We start from the raw sequence: 23,445 nt of genomic DNA, 5'->3' as shown, positions 1-23,445 counted from the left end.
GCTTCGACAGAAAGCACACACACACACACACACACACACACACACTATTTCGCCCAGAATAAGACATCCCTTGATAATAAGCCCAATTGGGCTTTTGAACGCATGGCAATAAGGCCAAGCGCATATTTCAGGGTTCAAAAAAAATGTAAGACTAGGTCTTATTTTTGGGGAAACACGGTATATATCTAAATAAAAATCTTAAAAGTTACTAATTCTTGTGGCTTCCAAGAAGAGAAGATAGAGGGCTAACATGGGTCTCAAAAGTCAGACTGACAACTGGAAAGTAAGCTGGACCAGTGAGGCTTTTCCAGACAAGGAAAATCCAGGGATCTCCCACATATGCTCTAGAAGTCAGTTCTTTGTGAGGAAACCTGAAAATCTGGAGGGACTCCGTGGGCAATTCGTAGAACGCTGGAGCAAGAAAGAAGTACCAAGCTCACCGTCTCATGTGGAGCCTGTTTAAGGACACTAGGGCACATTTATATTATCAAAGTTACAGAGATTTTCCAAGGAGCAGAACAACTAAAACAGCTGGTGAGTGATCTTTCAACCGGGATTAAAGTTAAAAGCAAAAAACAAGATGTAAAAGAACCCAAAAACAATTAGAAGCAAAAAGCTTGCCAAGAACATGAGTTAAGAAAGTTTAAAAAGGATTAAGGGGACAGCTGAATTTGGACTTTTATGTTAAAGTACTTTTGATTTATTATATAAATAATACATACTTCTGTGGGAACTAGAACTGTTTAAACTTGCTAAAGAGGACAACCACTTGGTTTCCTTTAAAAAAGTGATAAGATTTTTCTTTTTTTCCTTTAGGGGTAATAAATAAAAATAGAGACATAGCTACTACCATGAGATCAGAAAAAAAATTCAGAAGGGAGATAAATAGAGCAAATAAAAACAACAACAACAAAAAATTATGCCGAGGAGTTTATAAAGAATGTTTGAAGAATTGGGCAAGAATGTTACAGCATCAGTGATTGTATCAGTAACTGAATATACCAGTAGTCCTCAATTTAAGACCACAATTGAGCCCAAAATTTCTGTTGCTACGTAGGACTGTTGCTAAGTGAGTTTTGCCCCATTTTTTGACCTTTCTTGCCAGTGAATCATTTCAGTTGTTAAGTTAATAATGAAGTTATTTGATGAATCTAGCTTCCCTATTGACTTTGCTTATCAGAAGGGCACAAAAGGTGTGTGACCCCAGATCACTGCAATTGTCATAAATATGAGTCAGTTGTCAAGCATCTGAATTTTGACCATAGGGATGCTACAAAAGTCACAAGTGTGAAAAATGGTGTTGAGTCACTTTTTTCAGTGCCATTGTAACTTTGAATGGTCACTAAACAAATTGTTATAAATTGAGGATTACATGTATTAAGATAGGTCTGGTTTCACTTGAAGGGACAATGAAGAAAGATTTGCAAATATGAGAGAAAAAAATGAATAAAAAATTAAAGAAACTATAATATAAATGAGAAGAGACATTGAACAAATTAAAGACAAAAAGGAGATTTCAAAAAACAAAACCAATAATCAAGATATGGAAAAAATAGATAATATGGTAGTGTTGGAATTAAGAAAGAATTTTGTTTGAGAAAGAGCTATTCCAGTGGAATCTGTAAAGATATTGTTAATTTTTTAGAAATTTTTTGAAAAAGATGTTGGTGCAGATCTGGACAAAATATATAGAATAGTTTATTAATTTATTATGTTGTGACCTTATCAATAAGATGAAGGAAAAATAAAATATATAACCTGATTCCAGGATAAAATACAGTAATAAAATATATAAAAGATATTTTATCAAATGAGCAATCAAATGAGTGAATTTCCCTTGCAGGGTATCCCATTTTGTTCAAAGTATCGGGTTGTTAGCTCAAACTGCCTTAATTAAAAGTTAGCAGTTATGGTTATGATATATATATATTAGGTTCCAAGAGAAAATAAAACAATCTGTAATTCAGTCCCCAGTGGACTGTTCTTTCCAATAGAGATGATAAGTATCTAAGGCTAAAGAAGGCATATAATTGATAGCTGAACAAAACATGAACAATATTTTCAATGGCTGGGGAACTCCACATACAACTTGAGGTTTGGATGGCGTGGCTTTTTATGGTATGATTAAGGTTAATGTAATGATGAATAAGATTAATGTAAATTTATGGTTAAAGTTACTGTAAATTTAAAAATAATTATGAATGCCATACTAAGAATATGAAATAGATAAAACGCAGGCTGTACCTAAAAATGCCTTTAATGGTTTCAGCACAAGAAAAAAAAATTATAGAAAAGAAACAGAGGGCTAAGGAAAAGAGTGAGCATATCAAGATTTGTATTGGTGAACATATCAAGATTTTTATAAAAAGATGTATTATATTATATCAATAAAGTAATTAGTACTAAAAAAACAACAAACCTTGAAATTCTATTGAATATGAAGGATGAACCTGTGATTGCTAAAATGTACAAACTTTCCTATGAAAAATCTTTAATAAAATTATATATATCTATATCTATATCTATATCTATATCTATATCTATATCTATATCTATCTATCTATCTATCTATCTATCTATCTATCTATCTATCTATATATATATATATATAAAACTTATTTAGCTAGCCATGGAAATGTGTCAGCTCATAGCTGAACATCATCTCAACATTCCTTTAGCTATATCAATCATGTCATGAGAACAAGATTTTCAGAAGTTTCTCCTGAATTTATTGTGACAGCAATTTAGGTCAGGTGGCCACAGAAGCTCCAGATGCCCTTTCCCATTTGCTGGAATATTTCTATGTTTTACTCATGTCACCAGAAACCTTGCTGCAGTATAGATTAATTCATTTCACACACACACCCATTCTAAAATAAATCATGATTCTCTGTTGCTCAGGATGTGGGATAGTGTCAATGAGATGTCACAAATGGTAAAGTTAAATCTCTCTCTCAACCTTCAAGTTCTCCATTTGCCAATATGTTATAACTGGAAAAAGCAATGGTAGCTGCATTGCAAGAAATACTTTACTTGAAAATAGATCTGTCGGTCATTGAATCTATCTCCCTTTCCTACAAAGGTGTTTTCTGCTACCTGCAACAATGACATTTTTTTTCAATCCGAAGAAGTAAAAAAAAAGTTTTTTTGGGGGGGTTTCTGGAATAACCAAAACAGAGCAAGTTTATATCTGTCTGCTCTGTAAAAATGAACATCTCTTCTGAATTACTCCACAACATCTAATTATGAGCTATTTGGTTAGAATCAGTGAATTGCCTTAGTCTCTAGATCAGTGTTTTTCAAAGTTGGCAATTTTGAAATGTATGAACTTCCACATGCTGATAGGGGAATTCTGAAAGTTGAAATTCACACAATTTAAAGTTACCAAGTTTGAAAAATGCTGCTCAAGACCAACACAACCCTATTTCAAAAAAATTTTCCCTTTCATTTCTGAATCATAATTACAAAAGTTAGGCTATATATTGAAAAACAACAAAAACAACAAAGCAAAATAAAAACTGTGAAAACCCTCTAAAGCTATGCCTAATCCAGGAAGCAGTAACATGATTATCAGAAATGTTACTGATAGACAAGAAACTCCTATACCATTAAACATTCTAATCATGTTCTTGTCAGATTTCTCCTACCAGAATAGCTGCATTGGGAATTAGAGATACATATATAATAAGCAAAACCTTCACTGCTTTTTTTTTAAGAGAAAGAATATCCAGAACTTTATAAATTAGTTTTTCTACTTGCTAGTCAGAGGAAGGGATTAGATTTTTAGCTTGCTTCTATGTTCTAATCCATCTTTCAAAGAATTGTATAAAATGAACTGATATTATCAGTTATCCTTTCTTTATGCCTCAATAATGTACCAGATATATAAAAGAAGAGGTCATAATATTTAACTTATATCCAAAAATACTCTTTAATTCCATAGAACCAACCAGATACATGAAGATACATGCATTTTATGAGAAGGTGATAATGAAAAGACATGCATAAAACATTAACTGAACGTGGCCAATGTATTGCTGGTGCTGTTCTCATCATTACCTTGAATAATGCATTATTGTTTGCTAGCGGAGTTCACAGGATCATGCTTTCACCAGAATGGCAAAAGCAACATTGCAGTGATTTGCTGCAAGATCAGTTTGTTTAGGGAATTTCTCTGATATCACATGACATGTAGAAAAGGAGTGGGAGTTTATGTCACCATGAGAACAGCTATCTGCAGCCACTGCTGTCATCTGTAAACTATACTTCTTCACTCTTTCCAATTTCAAACAATTTAAAAAGACTAAGACTACAGAAATCTAGTTTTCCCTTTGATGAAAATGAGTAATTCCAGCAGATCACTTTCCAACCTCCAGGAGTTATAGGAAGCTGTCTTTGGTGATAATTTTCAAAAGGAAAAATGTACCACAATGTAATTTCTGGCAATCATTCATCTATACTAGACTTACCCACACTAGCTAGGAATTCTGGAAATTGTAATCCTCACATACCTGAAAAGGAACTTTCTGCTATTCTAGTTATATAATGACTTGATTAACATTCCGTATTTGGGTGACCCTTAAGTATGTTTTAATTTAATAATTTGCAATGCCTAGATAATTGCAATTAAAAATAAATTGATATTTTGGAATGATCCATAGCAAAGTTTGTTTATACAGAAAAACTAAGTAGTAATGAAAGTTATATATTCAGAAAAAAGAGAAGTGGTTAGAGTCCAGACACTGTTGATCAACAGTTGTTGCATAAGTAAACATTTATTTCATGCTTTGACTAATGATTGTTTTCAGACAGATGGTTTCTAGAACTAATAGTAAGAATTGTTCAGCTGTTTCTTCTTAGGAAAATAATGCAAGTACAGTATTAGTAAAATATATAGGAGGATTTCATTAGGATTCCCTTGAAAATTGTATAAAAGAATATAAATGGCACGATATACATTTTAGAAGCATTTTAAATCTCCCCAACAAATTCATAGATATAGTAACTAGAAAAAAGCCCTCAAATTATATATGTGCTTGATCCTGTTACATTGAGATAACAAAATCTCTGGGAGCATGTCTACGCACAGAACTTCAGCTGGATACCCAATTGCAGTTCATCTGTATTTTAGTAAAATTCAGAATTGTATAGGATTGCCATACTGCTAAATTAAACAGAAGTATTACTTGATTTCTACATTTAGGAATTATTCCCTGGACAGATGTAATCTAAAATTGAAACTTGATTTCTGAAATAGAATAGGAAAAAAGTATAATAAAAGTTAAGTGCTTATATTGGAAAAGCACATTAAACTTTTCTTGATGCATTTTACACATAAGGATGAGAATGACTTTTACACATCACTACTTCAAGTCTGAATAGGAAATTTGACTTCTGCTTCCAGCTTAGATAAGAGTGCTGTTATTTTAAAATATGACCATACTCTAAATTAAGGTTATCTTGCATAATAGTGTTATTTCAATTTTCAGGGCAGCACTCTAGTCAATCATATAGCAGCCATGCATTAAGAAATGGTATTAAAAAAGGAGCAAGTTTTAAAACAGTAATTATTCCAAAGCCAGCATACTTATTTTTTTTTTTAAACTGGCATATTAAAGAAGAGGAGAACATAATTTTGTCATTATAAAACTGCTCACCTTGACTATTTCTAAATATAGGAAGATCTCATTTAACAACCTTAACAGGGACCGGGATTTTCATTGCTAAGTGAAATGGTCACTACATGATCACGATTGTGCTTTCCAAGTGGAAAACACACAAGACTATCCAGTTTCACACTTAAGTTTGCCTCTTAACCATTCCCTGCCTTTTGGAATGCTGAAGTGCCTGCTTAGTCTCTTGTATACATCAAAGGCAATGTGATTGTATCACAGCCTGGTGGTGGGAATTGTGAGCGTGCAAACACATAGTCTCTTGAAATCCTTTCCTCTCCAATCTCTCTGCTGTGCAACTGGGAGAAAGAAAGAAAAAAAGCAATTGATTTCAATTGCCAAGTGATATGGTTGTAATGTGAGACATCACATGACCACATCACTCAGTAACTGCAGTCCCACTGTCCCAGTTGTGCTTGTTAATTGAGAACTGTGGGTCATTAAGCAAGTAGGTATCTCAATCCAAGCCATACTGTGTTTGGACTTTTCCAGCCCCAAGTCTCAGTAAGGTAACAAACAGTAAGGTATCAGACTGCCTCCAACTTCCCACACTTTCCCCCTATCTATATACTTTTGTCAGCACTACACCCTTCTTTGGCAGGCAAGCCCAGTTCAAAGTATTCATTATCTAAAGGCTACTAAAAATCTTATTGTCATGGCCTTTTTTTACTGGGTGAAACTGTGCATCATAGGGCAACAATTTTTGAACCAAGGTGCCTCAAGTAGCCTAACATACAAATTCAGGACCCTGACTCCTGAAAGAATAAATGCTTCAGTCCTACTAGTTCAGGGGTCTCCAACCTAGGCAACTTTAAGACTTGTGGACTTCAACTCCCAAAAAGCTGTCTGAGGAATTCTGGAAGTTGAAGTCCACAAGTCTTAAAGTTGTCAAGGTTGGTGACCCCTGAACTAGTTGCTGCTGCACTGCTAGGCTGTTCCTGTGGTCATGTGACCTTTATTTTTAATGTTATGTGAAAGTTTCCCAGCCAGTTTCACAATCTCTTGACCCCTCTCTCATTTAGCAGCAGCCGCTTACCTGCCAGAAGGGAAGGGGAGATTTCTGATCTTTTCCACCAGATTCCCACAAGCAAACTTAATAAGAAAGCTGGCAGGAAGTTGAAAATTGCTCCTGCTCCCACTGCTTTTTTTGTGTTATTATGTTTAGTAAAGAAATATTTCTGAAACAATGACCAAATGGGATGCAGGGTGTCTGATTACTTATAAAGCTCTGTATAGCACAGTGTCAGGTCAACCAAATTCAACCCATCTTATAAGAATGGTGAGATCCCAACCTGCAATAGGGTGAAAGGAACATGTGCCATTAGGGGAGTTCTGCTGTGACTGCCACAATGCTGTGAATAATGGCTCCCACCAAGAAGGCTGGCGTTTTTGCCCTTGATATTCCAGAAGACCCTGAAAACTCCTTTTTAGATAGCCATCTTCTTTTAGTAGATGCTGGTAGGGAAGACATTTTCTAGCAATATTATGCAGATGTGAAAGTACTTTTACTATGGTTGCTTATTTTATGTTTATTGCTAACCATCAGATTTGGTTGGCTGATTGGGGCAGTACAAAAACAGTGTACTATGTGCTCCCCTATTTTAAGGTGTTCTAACTGGTACCTTCCACGTAAAGTGGTAAACAGCAATGGCTCAGCAGCCAAGGAGAAATGTGTAAGTGATTCCTAGAGGTCAGACGTGACAGATGTGTGGAAGAGAATGCTGCAGTCTGTGGAAAAATTATACTGAAGTGATACAGATAAGCCTTCCGCTGTTCAAGGTGATACAACAGGAGGATGTGCTGCAACCAATTAGAACTCACAATTTATTGGTGTCACATTCCCTCCTTGGGCCCTTGAAACAAAGTCAGATTGCTGGAGCCTGTGGGCAGCTCTCCCATTGCTGTTCCAGAAATAAAACAGAAGTATCTTGCATTACCTGCAATCCATAGTTCAGCATCCATACAGATGTCAGCTATCCCAGACCATATAGATGCTTTTTGCTACTTTCAAAGCACTAGATGAAAGATGACCTTCTACTACAGTATATCACTTTCTTCTAAGGATAAAGAAACAAAATGAAACACACTTCCTATTTAAAAGCCATGGTGGCAGTAAGAGCCGTGGTAGCACAATGGTTAGAATACACTATTGCAGACTTATTCTGCTGACTACCAACAGTTCAATTCTCACCGGCTCAACATTGACTCAGCCGTCCATCCTTCTAAGGTCGGTAAAATGAGGACCCAGATTGTAGGGGCAGTTAAGGATATTCTTGTCTCACAACCAATGTTGTGGATTATTGAGCAGAGTACCCTTTGAGCAGTGGTGGGATTCAAGTAATTTAACAACCGGTTCTCTGTCCTAATGATTTCTTCCAACAACCAGTTTGCCAAACTGCACAGAAAGTTAACAACCGGTTCTCCCGAAGTGGTGTGAACTGGCTGAATCCCACCACTGCCTTTGAGTTTATGCATGAAAGCGACTGAGAATGATTGTGAACAATAACAGTTAACGTACAAACAAACTGGGTTTTGATAGTATTTTACTTTTAGGGAAAAAGCAAAATCATAGTCCAAAAACAATCCAAGTCATACACATATAAAGTGAGATAAAAATCAGTCCAGGGATATTTTCAAATATAAAGTCTTCTTACCAGTTGTAGAAAAATACAATAAAACAGATCTTTAGTTTCAATCAGGAACAAAGTTTAATTTAAAAACAGTCAATAAATATTAGAAAAGCAATAAGTAGCCATGATCAAGCAATGATCATGCAGAGAGATCAAATATAGAGTTACAGCATATCAGCTATGATACGTTAACATTGTAAACCACTTAGAGAGGACTGTAAATCACTGTGAAGTGGTATATAAGTCTAAGTGCTATTGCTAGTGCTATTTCTATTCTACAAACTACCCTTAACTAACCATTGAACTTTGTAGAAAGTTGACTATGTTGTCTATTGTTCCATTAAGTAATTTGAAGTTTGCTACCAAATATGAGATTATAAAGGAGACTTTATGTTTTAAATTGGGCACTTCTTCCAATTAAAAAAAAAATCTTCATATGGATTGTATTCTATTATAGATCTAAAAAATCTTCATATGGATTGTATTCTATTATAGATCTAAAACAGCCTCAGGTCTTTATAGCTGGAAGTAGTGTTTATATTTGATTTGAAGCACTCTGAATACTTACACTTTTAGAACATTCCCCCATTTGCCCAGTTCTTGGTATTATTATTGGTATTTATCATGCTTATACTTGAACCTATTTAAACTTATGGCTGTCTGAAGCAGAACTTGATTTTGACAGTACTAGGCATGTTTGAATAAATAATTAAACAAGCAAACAAATAATTTATATGACCTCCCAGCTTGCAACTTGGGAGTATATTGTAAGCAATAGAACTGCTAATAAGTAAATTGCTAAAGACTAGATTGAATAGGGAGGTCATGAAATTAATTTTTCAGGTTAAGAAACAAGGAAATAATCTATCAAACAAAATGTAAATACAGTTTACAGAAGAAATATCTCTCTCCAAGATTCTTTTGCAGCTTTGTTAATATGTTCTAGATGCAGTGCCCAGTGAATTGGCAAACAACGTTAGACAGGAAAGCAAAACAAAAACAAAACCACTTGGGATACACAACCACCACACTCCAATACCTTGAAGGAATGTGCAGCTGATCCACACTTAACATCTGGCAAACAAGGTGACAAGAATCAGCAAAAGCCCCATAATGTAATCCTGCCCCACCCTAAACTACTCTAAGCCCTCAAGGTCTACTTCATTACAGTTTCGTGCAAAAGAGAAATTGTGTTTTTTTTTTTTAAAAAAAATCCCAATTTCTTTATGGGAAAAACATTCTGAGTAGTTCCTATGAGGGAGACTTGCTGCAAAGATATCAGTTAACCTTTCTTTGTCCAAAATCCAAGTAACACAAACATAATAAGGTAGGGGTTCCTGAAAAGTATTTAATATTCACAATCTCCACTGAGGAATAACATTGCAAAGGAAAACCAAGGCAAATAAAAAACCAGAATTTCCTTCCTTCCTTCCTTTCCATCCATCCATCACATACAGCCACAAATTAATTAGTTTAGCTCTAGAAAACAGCTAACATTTTGGAGTTGTTAAGATACATAGCTGCTTTCCCACTGGGTGCAATGTCTTCAGACAGAAATATCCTTTGTCCTCCAAAATTGATTATTGGCAGTTCTTGGACTTCTTAATATAGGTTTTTAATGTCCATGAAAATCACTAATGATGATACTGTACTGAAAGAGATCCTGAAAATAATATTAAAAAAAGAGAAGGACAGAGATTTGAAATTAAACCCAAATAGGATGCACATTGGGGTGATAATTATATTTACATTGGGCTGCAGATGCAAACAAGATCATAAAAATGGAATACTAGGAAACCCCAAACTGTAAAGAAGAGGTAGAAAACTATTATGAAGATGATTGACTAGTTGTAAGACCAGAATAAATGATGGCATCACCGAGGGAACTACTCAGGGAAAGATTGTAATTAATTTGGAAGGAGTCTTCCAAAAAATGAAAAAAAAAATCATAATAAGATTCTCTAGACTGATATTTTGAAACTGACACAACAAATGGACTGCATTCTGGAATAAGAAGAGTACTATTGCCAAAAGAGATAACTAATTAGCTGCTAAAAAGCAGAAAACTCACTGTTTCTAACACAATCCAATTATGCTTAAAAGGAAAAAGCTTTGTGGCACAATGTGAAAAATCCCATTAAGGCACTGATCATGGAAACTGGCCATAAGGCACCTGAATAGATGAAGTCTCTAGCTGAGGGTAAGACATCTCCTGCCCAAATGTTAATGAACAGAAGACTGACCTTCCTGCCACAAAATGAAAACAGTCTGCAGATGGAAGATGAGACCAGGAAAAGGGAACACACTAAATTCAAATAAAAATTACATACAAACAGGTACAAAATTACTTCTATATAAAAGTACAATGAGAACTTAACATTTCTATATGATGTACATACAGTACAGAAGCCAAAGAAGCAAAAGCAAAACAAAAGGCAACCAAGTTTAAGTGGGAAAAATGTAGCTAATAGAACATTATGCACACAACTTGAATAGAAAATGAACCTGAGCAAATAAAGTATTAAACTAAACAAGAGACAATAATAAATTACTAGATAAGACAGGCAAGAAAGTTGTTCAAAGCTCAAAACTGAATTTTTTCTTAAATGATCAAGAAACAGATCAAAGATAATATTTCAGATATGATTAGAAAAGATTAAAACCAAAGATTTGGAAGATTTATGAGTATTAAAGAGAAAAAATAACTTTGACTTTAAGATTTTTTAGAAAAATAATGTATTTGAAATGAAGTGAACAATTCATCACATACAAAGAAAAAAGGGAAGAAAATCACAATAAATAAAAACATGAAGAAGAAAAAAATCTGTAATTACAAATATATTCCACTTAATTTTATAAGTCTTTGAAAAGGGAAAGTAACTTTTCAATGTTCACCAAGCCAATCCAAGTGTTTGCATTAAGATAATCAACTATATTGACTGAATATGACTGAATTTCAGGTAAGAAACTATAACAATCTGTTTAAAAAGGGGGGGATACAATATTTTATTTGTTTATTGCAATACTGAATCAGATAGGGATCTTCAGCTGAGCATAACAATCTACAATTAAAATAACTATGGTAAAGTATCTTACGCAAACCTTAGTGGCTAAAAAAAAAAATCATTGATATACTACCTGATTTTTTTAAATCAAGTGTGATCGCATTGATTTGACAAGGTTTTTACTTTTACAGAATCATTGGTAGGCTTATTATTACCATATTGCTGATGATGGTCAGACAGAAAGCTTGCAAGACTCAATCTTTACAGTTCCATGCTAGTAGACATTTGCAATGGATCAAAGGCATATAAAGTGTTTTTAAGGAATTATGTTAAAAGTTACTGGTAAGATGTCTTAGCATTTGATCCATAATCGATTTGGAAATCCAAAGTAGTTCAGGATTAATTTATATTCGTAAACTAGGAATCTCAAATTCTGAGGATTCTATGACTATTGCCAAGATAGATTTATCAAGTTATTTGATCAAGGTGACCTTCCCTGGGCTTCTTCTCTCAACAAAGGTTCAAATGATTTGTATTCAGACCATTGTCCAGAAGTCCTTTGGGAATAAAAATGTCCATAGTAACTGCAACTAGTGCTAAAGCCAAAAGCAAGCAAGAACTCTTATGTATTAATTCTTGACAATTGTATTCAAATATACATCCTACATTTTGCCCTCTTTATTATTTTATTTTCCATGCACGAAGCATCAAATGATTTACCTGAGAATCTAGTCCAAGGCCCAGATTCTTATAAACATGATTTTTTATTCATTTTCTGGATAAGATATTAACTGGGCAATGCTCTTCCTAATAGGCTATGCTTCAAATACTTTGGATTACAGCTTTTCTCTACCTGAACTAGCATGGCCAATCATGCCATTTGAAAGCAATGGGTACTGTAATCTAATACACCTGGAAGAAAGCAAAATATGTTATACATGTTGAAGCCAAGAAAACTATCTGCAAAAATCTTTTCTAATGTGAACTTAAACAGAAGCTAATCCTATTTCCTGGATAGAAAATCATTCTGGGAAACTCTTACAAGACAACAAAAGATTATTAAAGAAGTAAATATTCTAATCACAACAACTACCTTGGATTCCATTCCATCTTTTTTTTTTTTATTGAAAAAGTTTTCAAATACAATTTTTTCCCCCTTTTCCCCCCCCTCTCCCTCCCCCTCCCTAACCCCCCCTCCCCACCCATCCCCCCCTGTGACTTCTTCGTAACAAAAAAAACCCCTAATTCATAACAGATTACTTACTCCCTCCTCAAAATACTGACCTTTACTTACTAAAAATATTATAAATATCATAACATCCCCCTTTATCCATACATTTCAGAAAAGAAGAGAACAAAAAAAAAAAAAAACATTATACTATAACTATTATAAAATAACTTCTAATTTAACATAATAGTATTTTATATCTATATATTATTACAACAATTCAAAACCACCTTCCACTTTAAAACTATACGATAAATCCTACTTTAATATTTAATCTTCTATATATATTACTATAACATTTCAAAGCGGCCTCCCCTTAAAATCTAATTTAACATTTATTCCACTCTATCCATTTCCTCCACTCCCCTAAATATATCACTTAAAAATCCCTTTTCTTAAACTAATCAGTCTGTAGTTAGCTTATTCACCCACTGTCCTGCAAATTTACCATACACAACAATTCTTAATATCTTTAATTCACTGCCCACACTACTTAAATATATATATATATATATTCCATTATATCTAAATAAAAAAAAAGAAAAGACAATAACTTTAAATTTATAGTCCATATAATATCTTCTTTGAGGTCTTTCCACTGGATTGTTAAAACCAACATCCATAATAGGGTAACATAGCTTACTGATGCAACAGTTTATTCAAGATCTTCAATCATATCTGCCCCCATCAGTAATAAATATCTTCTTATATGTATAAAAGTAAAAACAACCACCCGAGTGACATTATAATTATATTCCATATAATAATAATTGTGGGTTTCATCAGGATTATTGATTTCCATCATCGTAGTGGGTAACAACCGGATCTTCTGCATGCCCCAACATGATTCTCTTGCCTTATGATTCAAGATAATTATAATATATTTATCAACACAAAAAGAAATTTCAAAGTAGATAATTCAAATCCATCAGTTTGAGGCTCTTTCCACGTCCCAAAATTACGGCAATGCAGAGATCTGCCACTATCCTCAGGATGATATTGACCAATATGTCGCCTCCTCTATGTTTTCACATAATTATTCATATTTTAAAGTCACTGGCTTCACTGTTGCTTGAGTTAGAAATTTCTATTTTTATACAACCTATTTCTTTTTTTGTTTTCTTTTTGTGGGTTTGACTTCCATCCTGGTTTCCTTTCTACAGATTGTGTGTCAACTGGTCGGTTTTCATTCTGCTTTGTAGATTGGTCGTGTTGATTTTGTTTTGGTGTCTCATGTTTCTTTTTTATCCCTTGTATATCCCCTAATTGGTTTCCATGCTTGCCTTGATAAGTCATCACATTAAAATCAGATGGCACTTCTCTCAAATTTGTAGATAATCCAGCTGGGGTGTCCGGTAAATCCAAAGGCAATTTATCTGGTACAGTCTCTGTAATTCGATATTTTCCCTTTATTTCCAGCTCCTTCTGCTTATCCTGTATCATTCCTGAAGATGTTAAATTCATGTTCAACCTATTTTGATAAAATTCTTCCGCTCTTTCAATAGTATCTAACTGATATCTTTCTCCTTGATGTCTCAGTATAATACCAACTGGGGCATTCCACCTATATGAGATATTTCTCTTTTTTAACTCAGACACCAGAAAACCAAATTTCTTCCTTTCTGCTAATATCTTAGGTGGGAGTTCCTTGTAGATCCATATTTTTCTTCCATACAATTGCAAATTAGAATTAAAGGAATTTTGCACAATATTATTCCTAATTTCCTTGTCCGTAAAATAAATCACCACATCTCTAGGCAGTTGCCTTTGCTTAGCAATCCAGGAATTTATTCTAAAAACTCTGTCAATCCTACAAAACACTTCGTCAGGTTGAACCTTTAAAATCCCAGCTAGAATTTCAGAAGATATTTTCCTTAAATCATCTCTATTATTTTCCTGCAAACCTCTCAGTCTTATCGCATATTCTGTAAAATTATGTTGAACCATTAAAACCTCTTTTTCAATCCTCTGTTGCAGATTTTCTACATTACCAGACTTTTGGTCAGCATCCATTTTAGGTTTTTCTTCTGAGCTATTATCCTGAGTGTTTATCAAATCATTTTCAATTTTTTGAATTCTATTGTCCAATTTATCTTGAATTTCATCCATTTTAGACTCTAGTAAATTAGTATTTGTATCCAACTGTATCATAAATTCTGAAAAACCATTAACCACTTTTAAAATTTTTTGCTCCAAAAAATCAAACTTAGATTTTACCAGTTCTTTAATTTCCTGCTTAAATTCTTCAAGATGCTGATTCACAATCTCATCCCTTCTTTCAATCTCCTCTAAGAGAAATTCTATTATATTAAAATCAGGTTTCTGAGACTGAAGAATTAAAACTTGTTCCTTTAAATTGTGGGTGAGGGAATCCCCCCCCCTTCTTGTTTATCTGACTTTGTAAGTCTCAGTGCCATGTTTCCGCCCAGGCAGGCTTTGTTAAAAAGAAAAAAAAAAGAAAAAAAAACAAGAAAAAAGACTTCTTTCCAGTCAACAACAATATCAAGTCTCCAGGAAAAAAGAAAGAAAAACACAGGAGCGAGGTTTTGTCTACAAATGTAGCCAGTGGTATTTATTCCGCTACATTGTAATAATAGAAAACGGAAAGACTTTTCCTTTCTGCCTCTTCTCCAGCTGCTGCAAGCGCCATTTTAAAAAACTTTTTTCCCCTCCTTTCCTTTCCTCTTTTCTCTTAAGTTATTTTTTATTTTTAAAAGATAAGTAAAATACTTGCGGTTCAGTATTACAGATCCAGCTCACATTTTCTTTAAGTAATCTGTTAGATTCACAGGCTTGCTCTTGACGCCTGGCTCTGCATAAGCAGAGGTCTCCCAAAGCCCGGAGCGACGGCTGGGGATATGGGGCATCTCATCCGCTCCGTCCCAAAAGAAAAAGAAAAACTTTTGGGACTCTGCAGAGAGTTCTACCCACCCCTGCCGGCTCTATCTCCGTTTCCTCATGGAAACGGAGTTTTTTCGAGCCGCCGTTCCGTTGTGAAGGCGGCTCTGACAGGCAGTGGAAGCTGACGATCCCAAAGGAACGTCTGGCGGCGGCCAGCAGCAAACAGGAAGTCCCCGATTCCATTCCATCTTAATTAAATAATTTTGATCTATTAATTCCATATTAAGTTCCAGTTTTCTTCAAACTGTAGTTTTCAGTAGGAAGATGTATTGTGTCAATATTTGCTCATTGCTTAATATACAAACTAAACTGAAATTTAGTTTTTTTTTAAAAAAAAAAGATCGGAGTATTTTCTGACAGATAATCCTTTCCTTTGCCACTTTCTCAAATTACATTCTGTTTTCACTTCCTTCTAATGTGTGGAGTGGCTTGGAAATTAGTACAGCAATTTGCTAAATATGTTTTTAGCTTTTTACAGGATCTTAATCAAGACATTGATTTGATATGCCATGAAAATTACTATCACAGCCTTTAGATGTCAAAGTATTTTCAACAGTTTCATAGGATGACATTCTTTCTGTACTTCCAATCCACCTGTAAATAGTCACAATCTAATTTAATGTTGCAATTCTAAGCACATCTGAGATTGCCAGAAATAAAAAGGACTTGCTGCTTTCAGATAAAAATATGATTTTTTTTTTTAAAAAGCAAACCTTTAATGGAAAATGGAGGCAAGTATGGTAATATGGAAAAACAATATCAGCAATGAAAAGTAACCTAGAATACATGCTTATATCTTCTATATCCTTGTTAGACACTTGTTAGATAAAATAGTTTATAGTACATTTCAAAAGATGTCATCATGTCCCCCAAGAGCATGATGACATTCCTGAAATTGCCTTTATTTTCTACTTACAACAACAATGTAGATTTGGTTGAAAACCAATTATTAGTCCAAATTTATCCAGCAATCTTCATGTCTGGGAATTTGAACCCGGGTCTATTGTATACGTCTGTCGGTCTGTTTGTCTGTCTGTCTCTATAATATATCACACAGAACATGTGGGACTACTGATCATAAATCATGAATTTTTTCAGTTTCACAAGTGGGGAATGGAATCCTGTCAGAGCTGAAAAAGTTTCTTGGATGAAAAGCGAAACATCTTCAAAGAAAAAAACAAGAAAGTCCAGTTGTCTCCTGAAAAAGTTGTCTCCTGAAAAAGAAAGTCCAGTTGTCTCCTGGGACAACCAGGATCTGGATCTCTGAGAATCTCTACAGACTTTTAGCTAGGAAAGAGTTTATTGTATATGGAAGGCTTTTATGGTATTGCTGTGGCCCGCCAGCGGCCTGCTCAGATCGTGGCTGATCCCGACGAGGAGGCTGGTATGGTGTCACGCCAGCAGCTTGCGCAGCCGGTGCTCATGTCGGACAGCGAGGAGGCTGAAGAGGATGTGATGCCAGAGGCAGAGACTCAGCCAGGGCCTTCAGAACCTCCAGAGGCTCCTTCAAGTGGAGAGAATGAAGTGGAGGAGCCTCTTCTCAATGCTCGAGCACGCAGGGCTGCCAAAAGGCAGAAGTGGCTACTCAGGAGGAGGAGGTCTCCTCGAGAGTAAGTCTTGAGGATAATTGGCCACTCCTTTAACCTATTTAAGTCACACACGGTTAGTAAGTTTCTTGCTGGAAACAACTTGTAATTATCATCAGAGCATTTTTGGAAATGTCTTATCGTATTTTGTTTTCTGGGCTGGTTGCCAACCTTTGCCGGACTTTGGTTTATTCTTGCTACTTAATAAAATTTGATAAGGACTGTTGGTGTGTGTCAATATCCTCGGGAATCCGGAGCTAGGGCAGAACAGGTATGCCAGTACACACTGACATTTTATAATGCTTTTTTTTTTTTTTTGGCAGGAAAAATTGTTTTAGAAATGCAATGTGTTTTTTCAATGAACAAATTCCCATACTGCACAATTTTGTCCAAATTTCTAAGTTTGGTATTGAATTGTTAAATGTTAAAAAGTGTAGGCATAGGCCTTTAAGTTGGTTGCATACAGCAGGCAAAGCATAGAGCTGCTTAACTCAGGAAATTTCAGGAAGTTGTAGCTGGACAAATTCAGATTATATCTCTGAGCCAAAAGGATTTCTTTCCCGTTTTTAACATTTATGTAATTACATAAAGGACATCTCAACATGAACAAATTTTTGGATTATATTTTACCTTCAGCTCATCAGCATCATAGAAGTTTATGCGCACTGCAGGGACCATCCACGTCTGGAAAAGTGTTGCCAGGATCTGTTTGGCAATGGCGTCTGCAATGAGATGGAAGTGTAGAGGGTTCCGCCTGTCGGAAAGAAAAGGGAAGAAGAATGGTGAAGGCTTCAGCCTCCATTTATACAGAAATAATTGCCTCTCTCCCTTTGCAGATCACTCATGTTTTGCTGTATGTATAGGCAGCAGTGCATCACTTTAGAATAGGGTTTGTTTGTTTTCTAAATCCATTTTATTTGGCTATAGTTAAAATTTTCTCACAATAACCAATTTGCTTCTTCAAAGAGCAATACCCTCCCAAATTTGTCTTTTTTAATTTTTATTTATAGATTTTTCCGTTATTATACAGAAGTGCTTAGTCAACAGTGTATTGGCTGAGTCCATTCACTTTTGCAAAATAATAATAGTTGTGCTAATACTAATAGCAATAATGATCATAATAATGATAATACTTGTGTCAGGGTTCCAATTGATGCCCTAATTAAATCATGAGCTTTAAGCCAAGCTTCAAAAGAAATCCAGTTATTTATTAGCAAATTCATGTTGGCCCGAACCAAGTGAAGCCAACTCTGACCTCACTTAATTCGCGCCTCGGCTCTGACCCTGTTTCCTCCTCCCCCAAGGTGTCATCAGTCACATTTCCCAATGAAGCAATTTCGGGGGTTGTAGAAGTCACTCCCTCTGGCCACTATGGGTCCCCCTGGAGATGATCTTGACGTTGCCAGCTGGAATGTGCTTTGTTTTGACTGAAATGCATGTTCCTCGATGCAGCTGCAAGGCTTGATTCCCCATCCCACTGCCTAGGGCAACTCGACAGCAGGTCAGGAATGCTTCGTGAGTTGACAACTTGCTTATTTATTTATTTATTTATTTATTTATTTATTCGATTTAATCGATTATTCGATTATTATATGTAATAATAATCTTTCATCATTTATTTTTACATAACAATAATATTTTATCTTCTAATTTCTAATACCCTCCCACATTTGAATACTGAAGACACTAGCTGAGTTTGTTTGAATTATTTTGAGTCACCTTGGAGGACAAATCGTAATGATTTGTGGAAAGAATGGAAAAATAGTTGTTGTTGTTTTGTATTTTTCTCATTAACCTGCAATGTTAAGTCTACACCACCTGGAGATGGAGATGCAGAATGGATTCTATGTGGTCATTATCCAGTAATAAACCTGGAAACATTTCAAAGGAAGGTTCTGGCCTCTTATCTTTGCCCTATTTTTACATAGCTTTTGATATGAATTACAGAGAGTTCTCAACTTAAAACAGTTTGTTTAGAGACTGTTCAACATTACAACAGCACTGAAAAATGTGACTTAGGACCATTTTTCATAGGTATGACTTGAAACATCCCCATGATCATGTAATCAAAATTCAAGTGTTTGTTAACTGGTTCATATTTATGACTTTTGCTCTGTCCCAGGGTCATGTGGTCACTATTCGCGATCTTCTGACAAGTCAATGGGGAAGCCAGATTCACTTAACAACCATGTTATTAACTTATCAATTGCAATTGTAACTGGCAACTTGGTCATTAAGTGAAGTGGTTTTTAAGTGAAACTGTAACCGTGATTATGATCTTCAGCTTTCCTTTACTTTCTAGACCTTTGAAGGTAGATAAAAGTTACTTTTTTTATAACTTTTTCATCATAGTAACTTTTTCATCATAGTAACTGTGAATAGTCATTAAAGAAGTCTGTTATTAAAAAAGAACTACACCTTAATGAGAAAGAGTAACATAATTGACTTAACACAGGGGTGTCAAACTCGCAGCCCGTGGGCCAGATGCACCATGTATTGGCCCACCCCCGCCTGGTTTAGCAAAGAGGAAAAAAGTCCCAATACATCATGTTATCCTATGACGCCGCAAGTTTGACACCCCTGACTTAACAGCTATATATATCTCCAAACAGAAAAAATATATGTACCAGTTTAACTAATTAATGCTTCCACTATTAATCACCAATGTAACATGGAATCAAAAGCCATAACAATAATTCTGGTTCAATACCTCCCTGGCAACATCTGGACTTCTTATTTTACAGATTCTATATTTATAAATTTGTTTATATTATTTGTTTACAATATATTTGTTAAATTCACAAATTAAATTAGTCTTGGAAAAAATACTGATTCATGCAGTCTAATATCTGGAATTAACTATCTAGGATTAACTTCCCTTTATAAATACAACTATTAGGCGGAGGTCCAAATATGTTTTTAGAAAATAAAATGCATATGCAGGCAAATACCTTTTATTTATTTATTAAATTTTTATGCTACCCATCCCCCCCGTGAGGTGACTCTAGGCAGCTTACATGTTATAAAATAAGTAAAATTATCCAACAATTTGCACAGATATATTTTTTATTGTGTTGTGAGTAGGATTTAAATTTTCTTCAACTATCTATTTAGGATTTTCTATTTCCAGTACATTCACTTGGGAATTGGTGCTATGATCTTTTAAATGAAGAAGCTAAGAAGTGTTGTACTGCATATATTAAGACCAATGCAGTAGAGGTAAGAAGATACATTTGTGCTACCGTTGCAACCAGGGGTGAAATCTAATTTTTTTTGCTACCGGTTCTGTGGGCATGGCTTAATTAGTGGGCGGGGCTTGGTGGTAAGGTGACTGGGTGGGTGTGGCCAAGTCAATGTCACTTCTTTGCCCTTTTTTAACCTACAAAACACAACACAACACAACTGGCTCACCCACAATGTAAAAGCAGCTGTGCTAGACCCAAAATGGCCCCTGCAACAAGCAGGAACCTCACACAGCCACAAAAAGCCCAAAAAACCAACTTTCACACTTTACACACACAAAATTCCACATACAGCTTTGTGAGATTTTGTGTGTTTGTGTAATTAGAGTGAAACACTACAGAAACACACTAAATCTCAGAAAGCTGCACAAATATTATTTTATTTTATTTTATTTTTATATAAAAGCAGCTAAATTTAAAACTTCCTAAACTTTAAATGGCTAGGTCTAAAAAAAGAACAACTAAAAAAACCCCAATTAACTATTTTTTTTTAAAGCTCCCAAAGGGGAAAAAAACCTACCCAATAGAACAGGGGTCTCCAACCTTGGCAACTTTAAGACTTGTGGACTTCAACTCCCAGAATTCCTCAGCCAGCTTTGCTGGGAGTTGAAGTCCACAAGTCTAGGCAGGAAGGCAGGCAGGCAGAAAGAGCTGCTCACCGATGAGCTTGATTGCAGGCAGGGACATTCAGTTGCTTGCTGATGCATGGATTGCGATCGTCATGCAATCAGCAGCTAAGGTAAGCAAGCTGGAGGCTGGGGAGGGGGGCAGAAAAAAAGAAACTTTCTTTTACATGGCTCTGGCGATCCAAGCTGAGTTGCCTGATTAGCAGGCAACTCAGCTGGGATGTCAGAGCTTGGCTGGTCAGAGCCATTTAAAAGGAAAAAAAGGCTCTGATGATCGCCGGGCTCATCTGGGCATGGGGGGCGGGGGCAGGGATTTTTGCTACCGGTTCTCCGAACTGCCCGCCGCCATCGCTACCTACTTGCCCGAGCCGGTCCGAACCGGGAGCATTTCACCCCTGGTTGCAACTCTTCAATTCTAAGCATTAGTTGGTTGTAAATTACTGTATTCAATTAGAAAGTCATTCCACAAAATCACTGAAAATTTGATCAAATATTTTGGACATTAAATTGGATATGTAATGGCATGTTTTAATTTCTATCTCACATATATATTTATCTTGTTTAAAAATGATAAAGGAATCACACTTTTAATAAGCAATATTAAATGTGCATCTTTATTTTATTTTATTATTCATATTTCTATGCCGCCCACTCTCCGAGGACTCTGGGCGGCTTACACCAAAGACAGTATACTAAATAGCATATTGCCCCCAACAATCTGGGTCCTCATTTTACCCACCTCGGAAGGATGGAAGGCTGAGTCAACCTTGAGCCGGTGAGATTTGAACCGCTGATCTGCTGAACTAGCTGCAGTACTGCACTTTACCCACTGCGCCACCTCGGCTCTTAATTACACTGGTTTGGAATGCAGGTGTTATACATTCAATTTTTAAGCATCAGTGAAAAATATAGTAAGGGTGTATGGTCACTTCAAAAAGGAGTACTGCTTATCCATTTATATCTGTGTGAAATCCCACTTGGGGGAAGAAATAAAAAGATGTAGAAGCTAGAAGAAAACAGATGGGCCATTTAGCCTTTAGCATTTTCACAGCTTTCTCCCAAGCCTCTGATTATCACTGTGTGCTCTCACTTACTTACAATTTAAAAAGTTAAATACCTGTACCTGCCAAGTGTAATTTTTCATCTATGATAGGGTGCTTAGAAAATGTTGCATTAGAAAGAGAGACAATGGATTTTTTGAATTATCCACATAATTAAAATGATTCTGTTGCAAAAGCATCTCTTAGTGGATACCTAAGTCAATTGTCTATATTCTCCTGGGCTGTTGGAATACAGAGAATCATTACATAGTTGTTTGCTTAATTTAAATCAGTAATTTTCAAACTTGGCAATTTAGGTCCACACATCTTCAAGTTGCCAAGTTTGGGGGGGAAAAAAAACCACCTGATTTTTAAAGGATCACTTTTGCTCTCTGGAACCAATCTGGAAATGTCTATATGATTTTGCTTCTCTTTAGTGGTACAACAAAGGACTTTCTAAAGCTGAAAAAGAAGTCACAATACGAAAGAGAATGGAAAGAGGTTAAAGCAAGCATACCAGGAGTGGTTTCTGGAATTCTTTCCAACCACCTAAAACAGTTCTGTTGTCGGTCATATGACAGTGATGGTGTCAACTTCAAAGCATGATTTTGCTGTCGCAGCCCTTGCTGCTTTCCAGCTTGCCACAATAATTGTGGGGAGGGAGAGCCAATTTCGGAATGTCAGTTCCAGGCGGCAGCAAGAAATCATCCCATGGGAACCAAGGTCATCTAACCAGATGTCCAGCAAAGACTTGGACAGTTTCCATAACAATACCTGGCCATCTAATTGGACAATGTGACCTGCACTAATAGGGGGAGGGAGAGTCTATTCTTTAATTATGTGAAAACCCCGGGAATTAGGTAGAGTTAGTTTTGCTTTCAATCTGTGCTGATATGATGTACTCAATAAAGTTTTGCCTTCAGAGATCGGAACGTCTCGGCTGTGCTTGCTTGGTTGGGTTCGTCGGTTGAAACCTTGACAGATGGAGGATAAAGGAGTGTTGGATTGGGGGGTTGGGACATCAAAGTAGGCAATATTCCAAGCCACTTCCCAATGCCTCTGTCATAGGGATGTATTGGGTGATCCACCCCTTTTTTGAACTCAGACTTTGTTCACTATTTTCTCCTCTTCCCACCCTAGAACTTTGATCCTGTTCTTTAGTTTGTATTTTGAAATACTGTTTCTATTGATAGACATTTGTGAGTCCTTTACAACTTTCTACTGACATGGACAAAATAAAAACAAAAACATAGGAAACCCCAAAGAATCACTATCAAAGGACTAATTATTACAGTATTTGTGGAGGCTGAATTAAGAGCACTGACAGAGAGATGAACTTTGCTTTGATGTAAAATCTTGGCTGTTGATGATTTGACTGCCTGGCTTAGTACCTGTGCCAGAGCAATGCCACATTAAACAACCTACTTAAATGACTACTTCAGGTGAACAATCTATTTACCTGTCATTTCTATAAACACGTGACTAACCCCAACAGTGCCTTAAATCAGTTCTAAC

The 23,445-nt window shown here is 35.6% G+C and overlaps 1 protein-coding gene across 1 annotated transcript in view; it reads right to left on the bottom strand.

Annotated features, from left to right (window-relative positions):
- The window catches only part of LARGE1 (LARGE xylosyl- and glucuronyltransferase 1), a 381,838-nt gene that overhangs the window by 168,514 nt on the left and 189,879 nt on the right, over nucleotides 1-23,445 (bottom strand). Inside the window, exon 5 of the mRNA XM_070947065.1 lies at nucleotides 17,653-17,776. Coding sequence (XP_070803166.1) covers nucleotides 17,653-17,776 — 124 coding nt within the window. The remainder of the gene's footprint in view (nucleotides 1-17,652; nucleotides 17,777-23,445) is intronic.

This window comes from Pituophis catenifer, unplaced genomic scaffold, assembly GCF_029215685.1.
Source record: "Pituophis catenifer annectens isolate HBS135680 unplaced genomic scaffold, rPitCat1.0.hap2 SCAF_7, whole genome shotgun sequence".
NCBI lineage: Eukaryota > Metazoa > Chordata > Lepidosauria > Squamata > Colubridae > Pituophis > Pituophis catenifer.
This window is presented reverse-complemented; position numbering and strand designations above follow the sequence as displayed.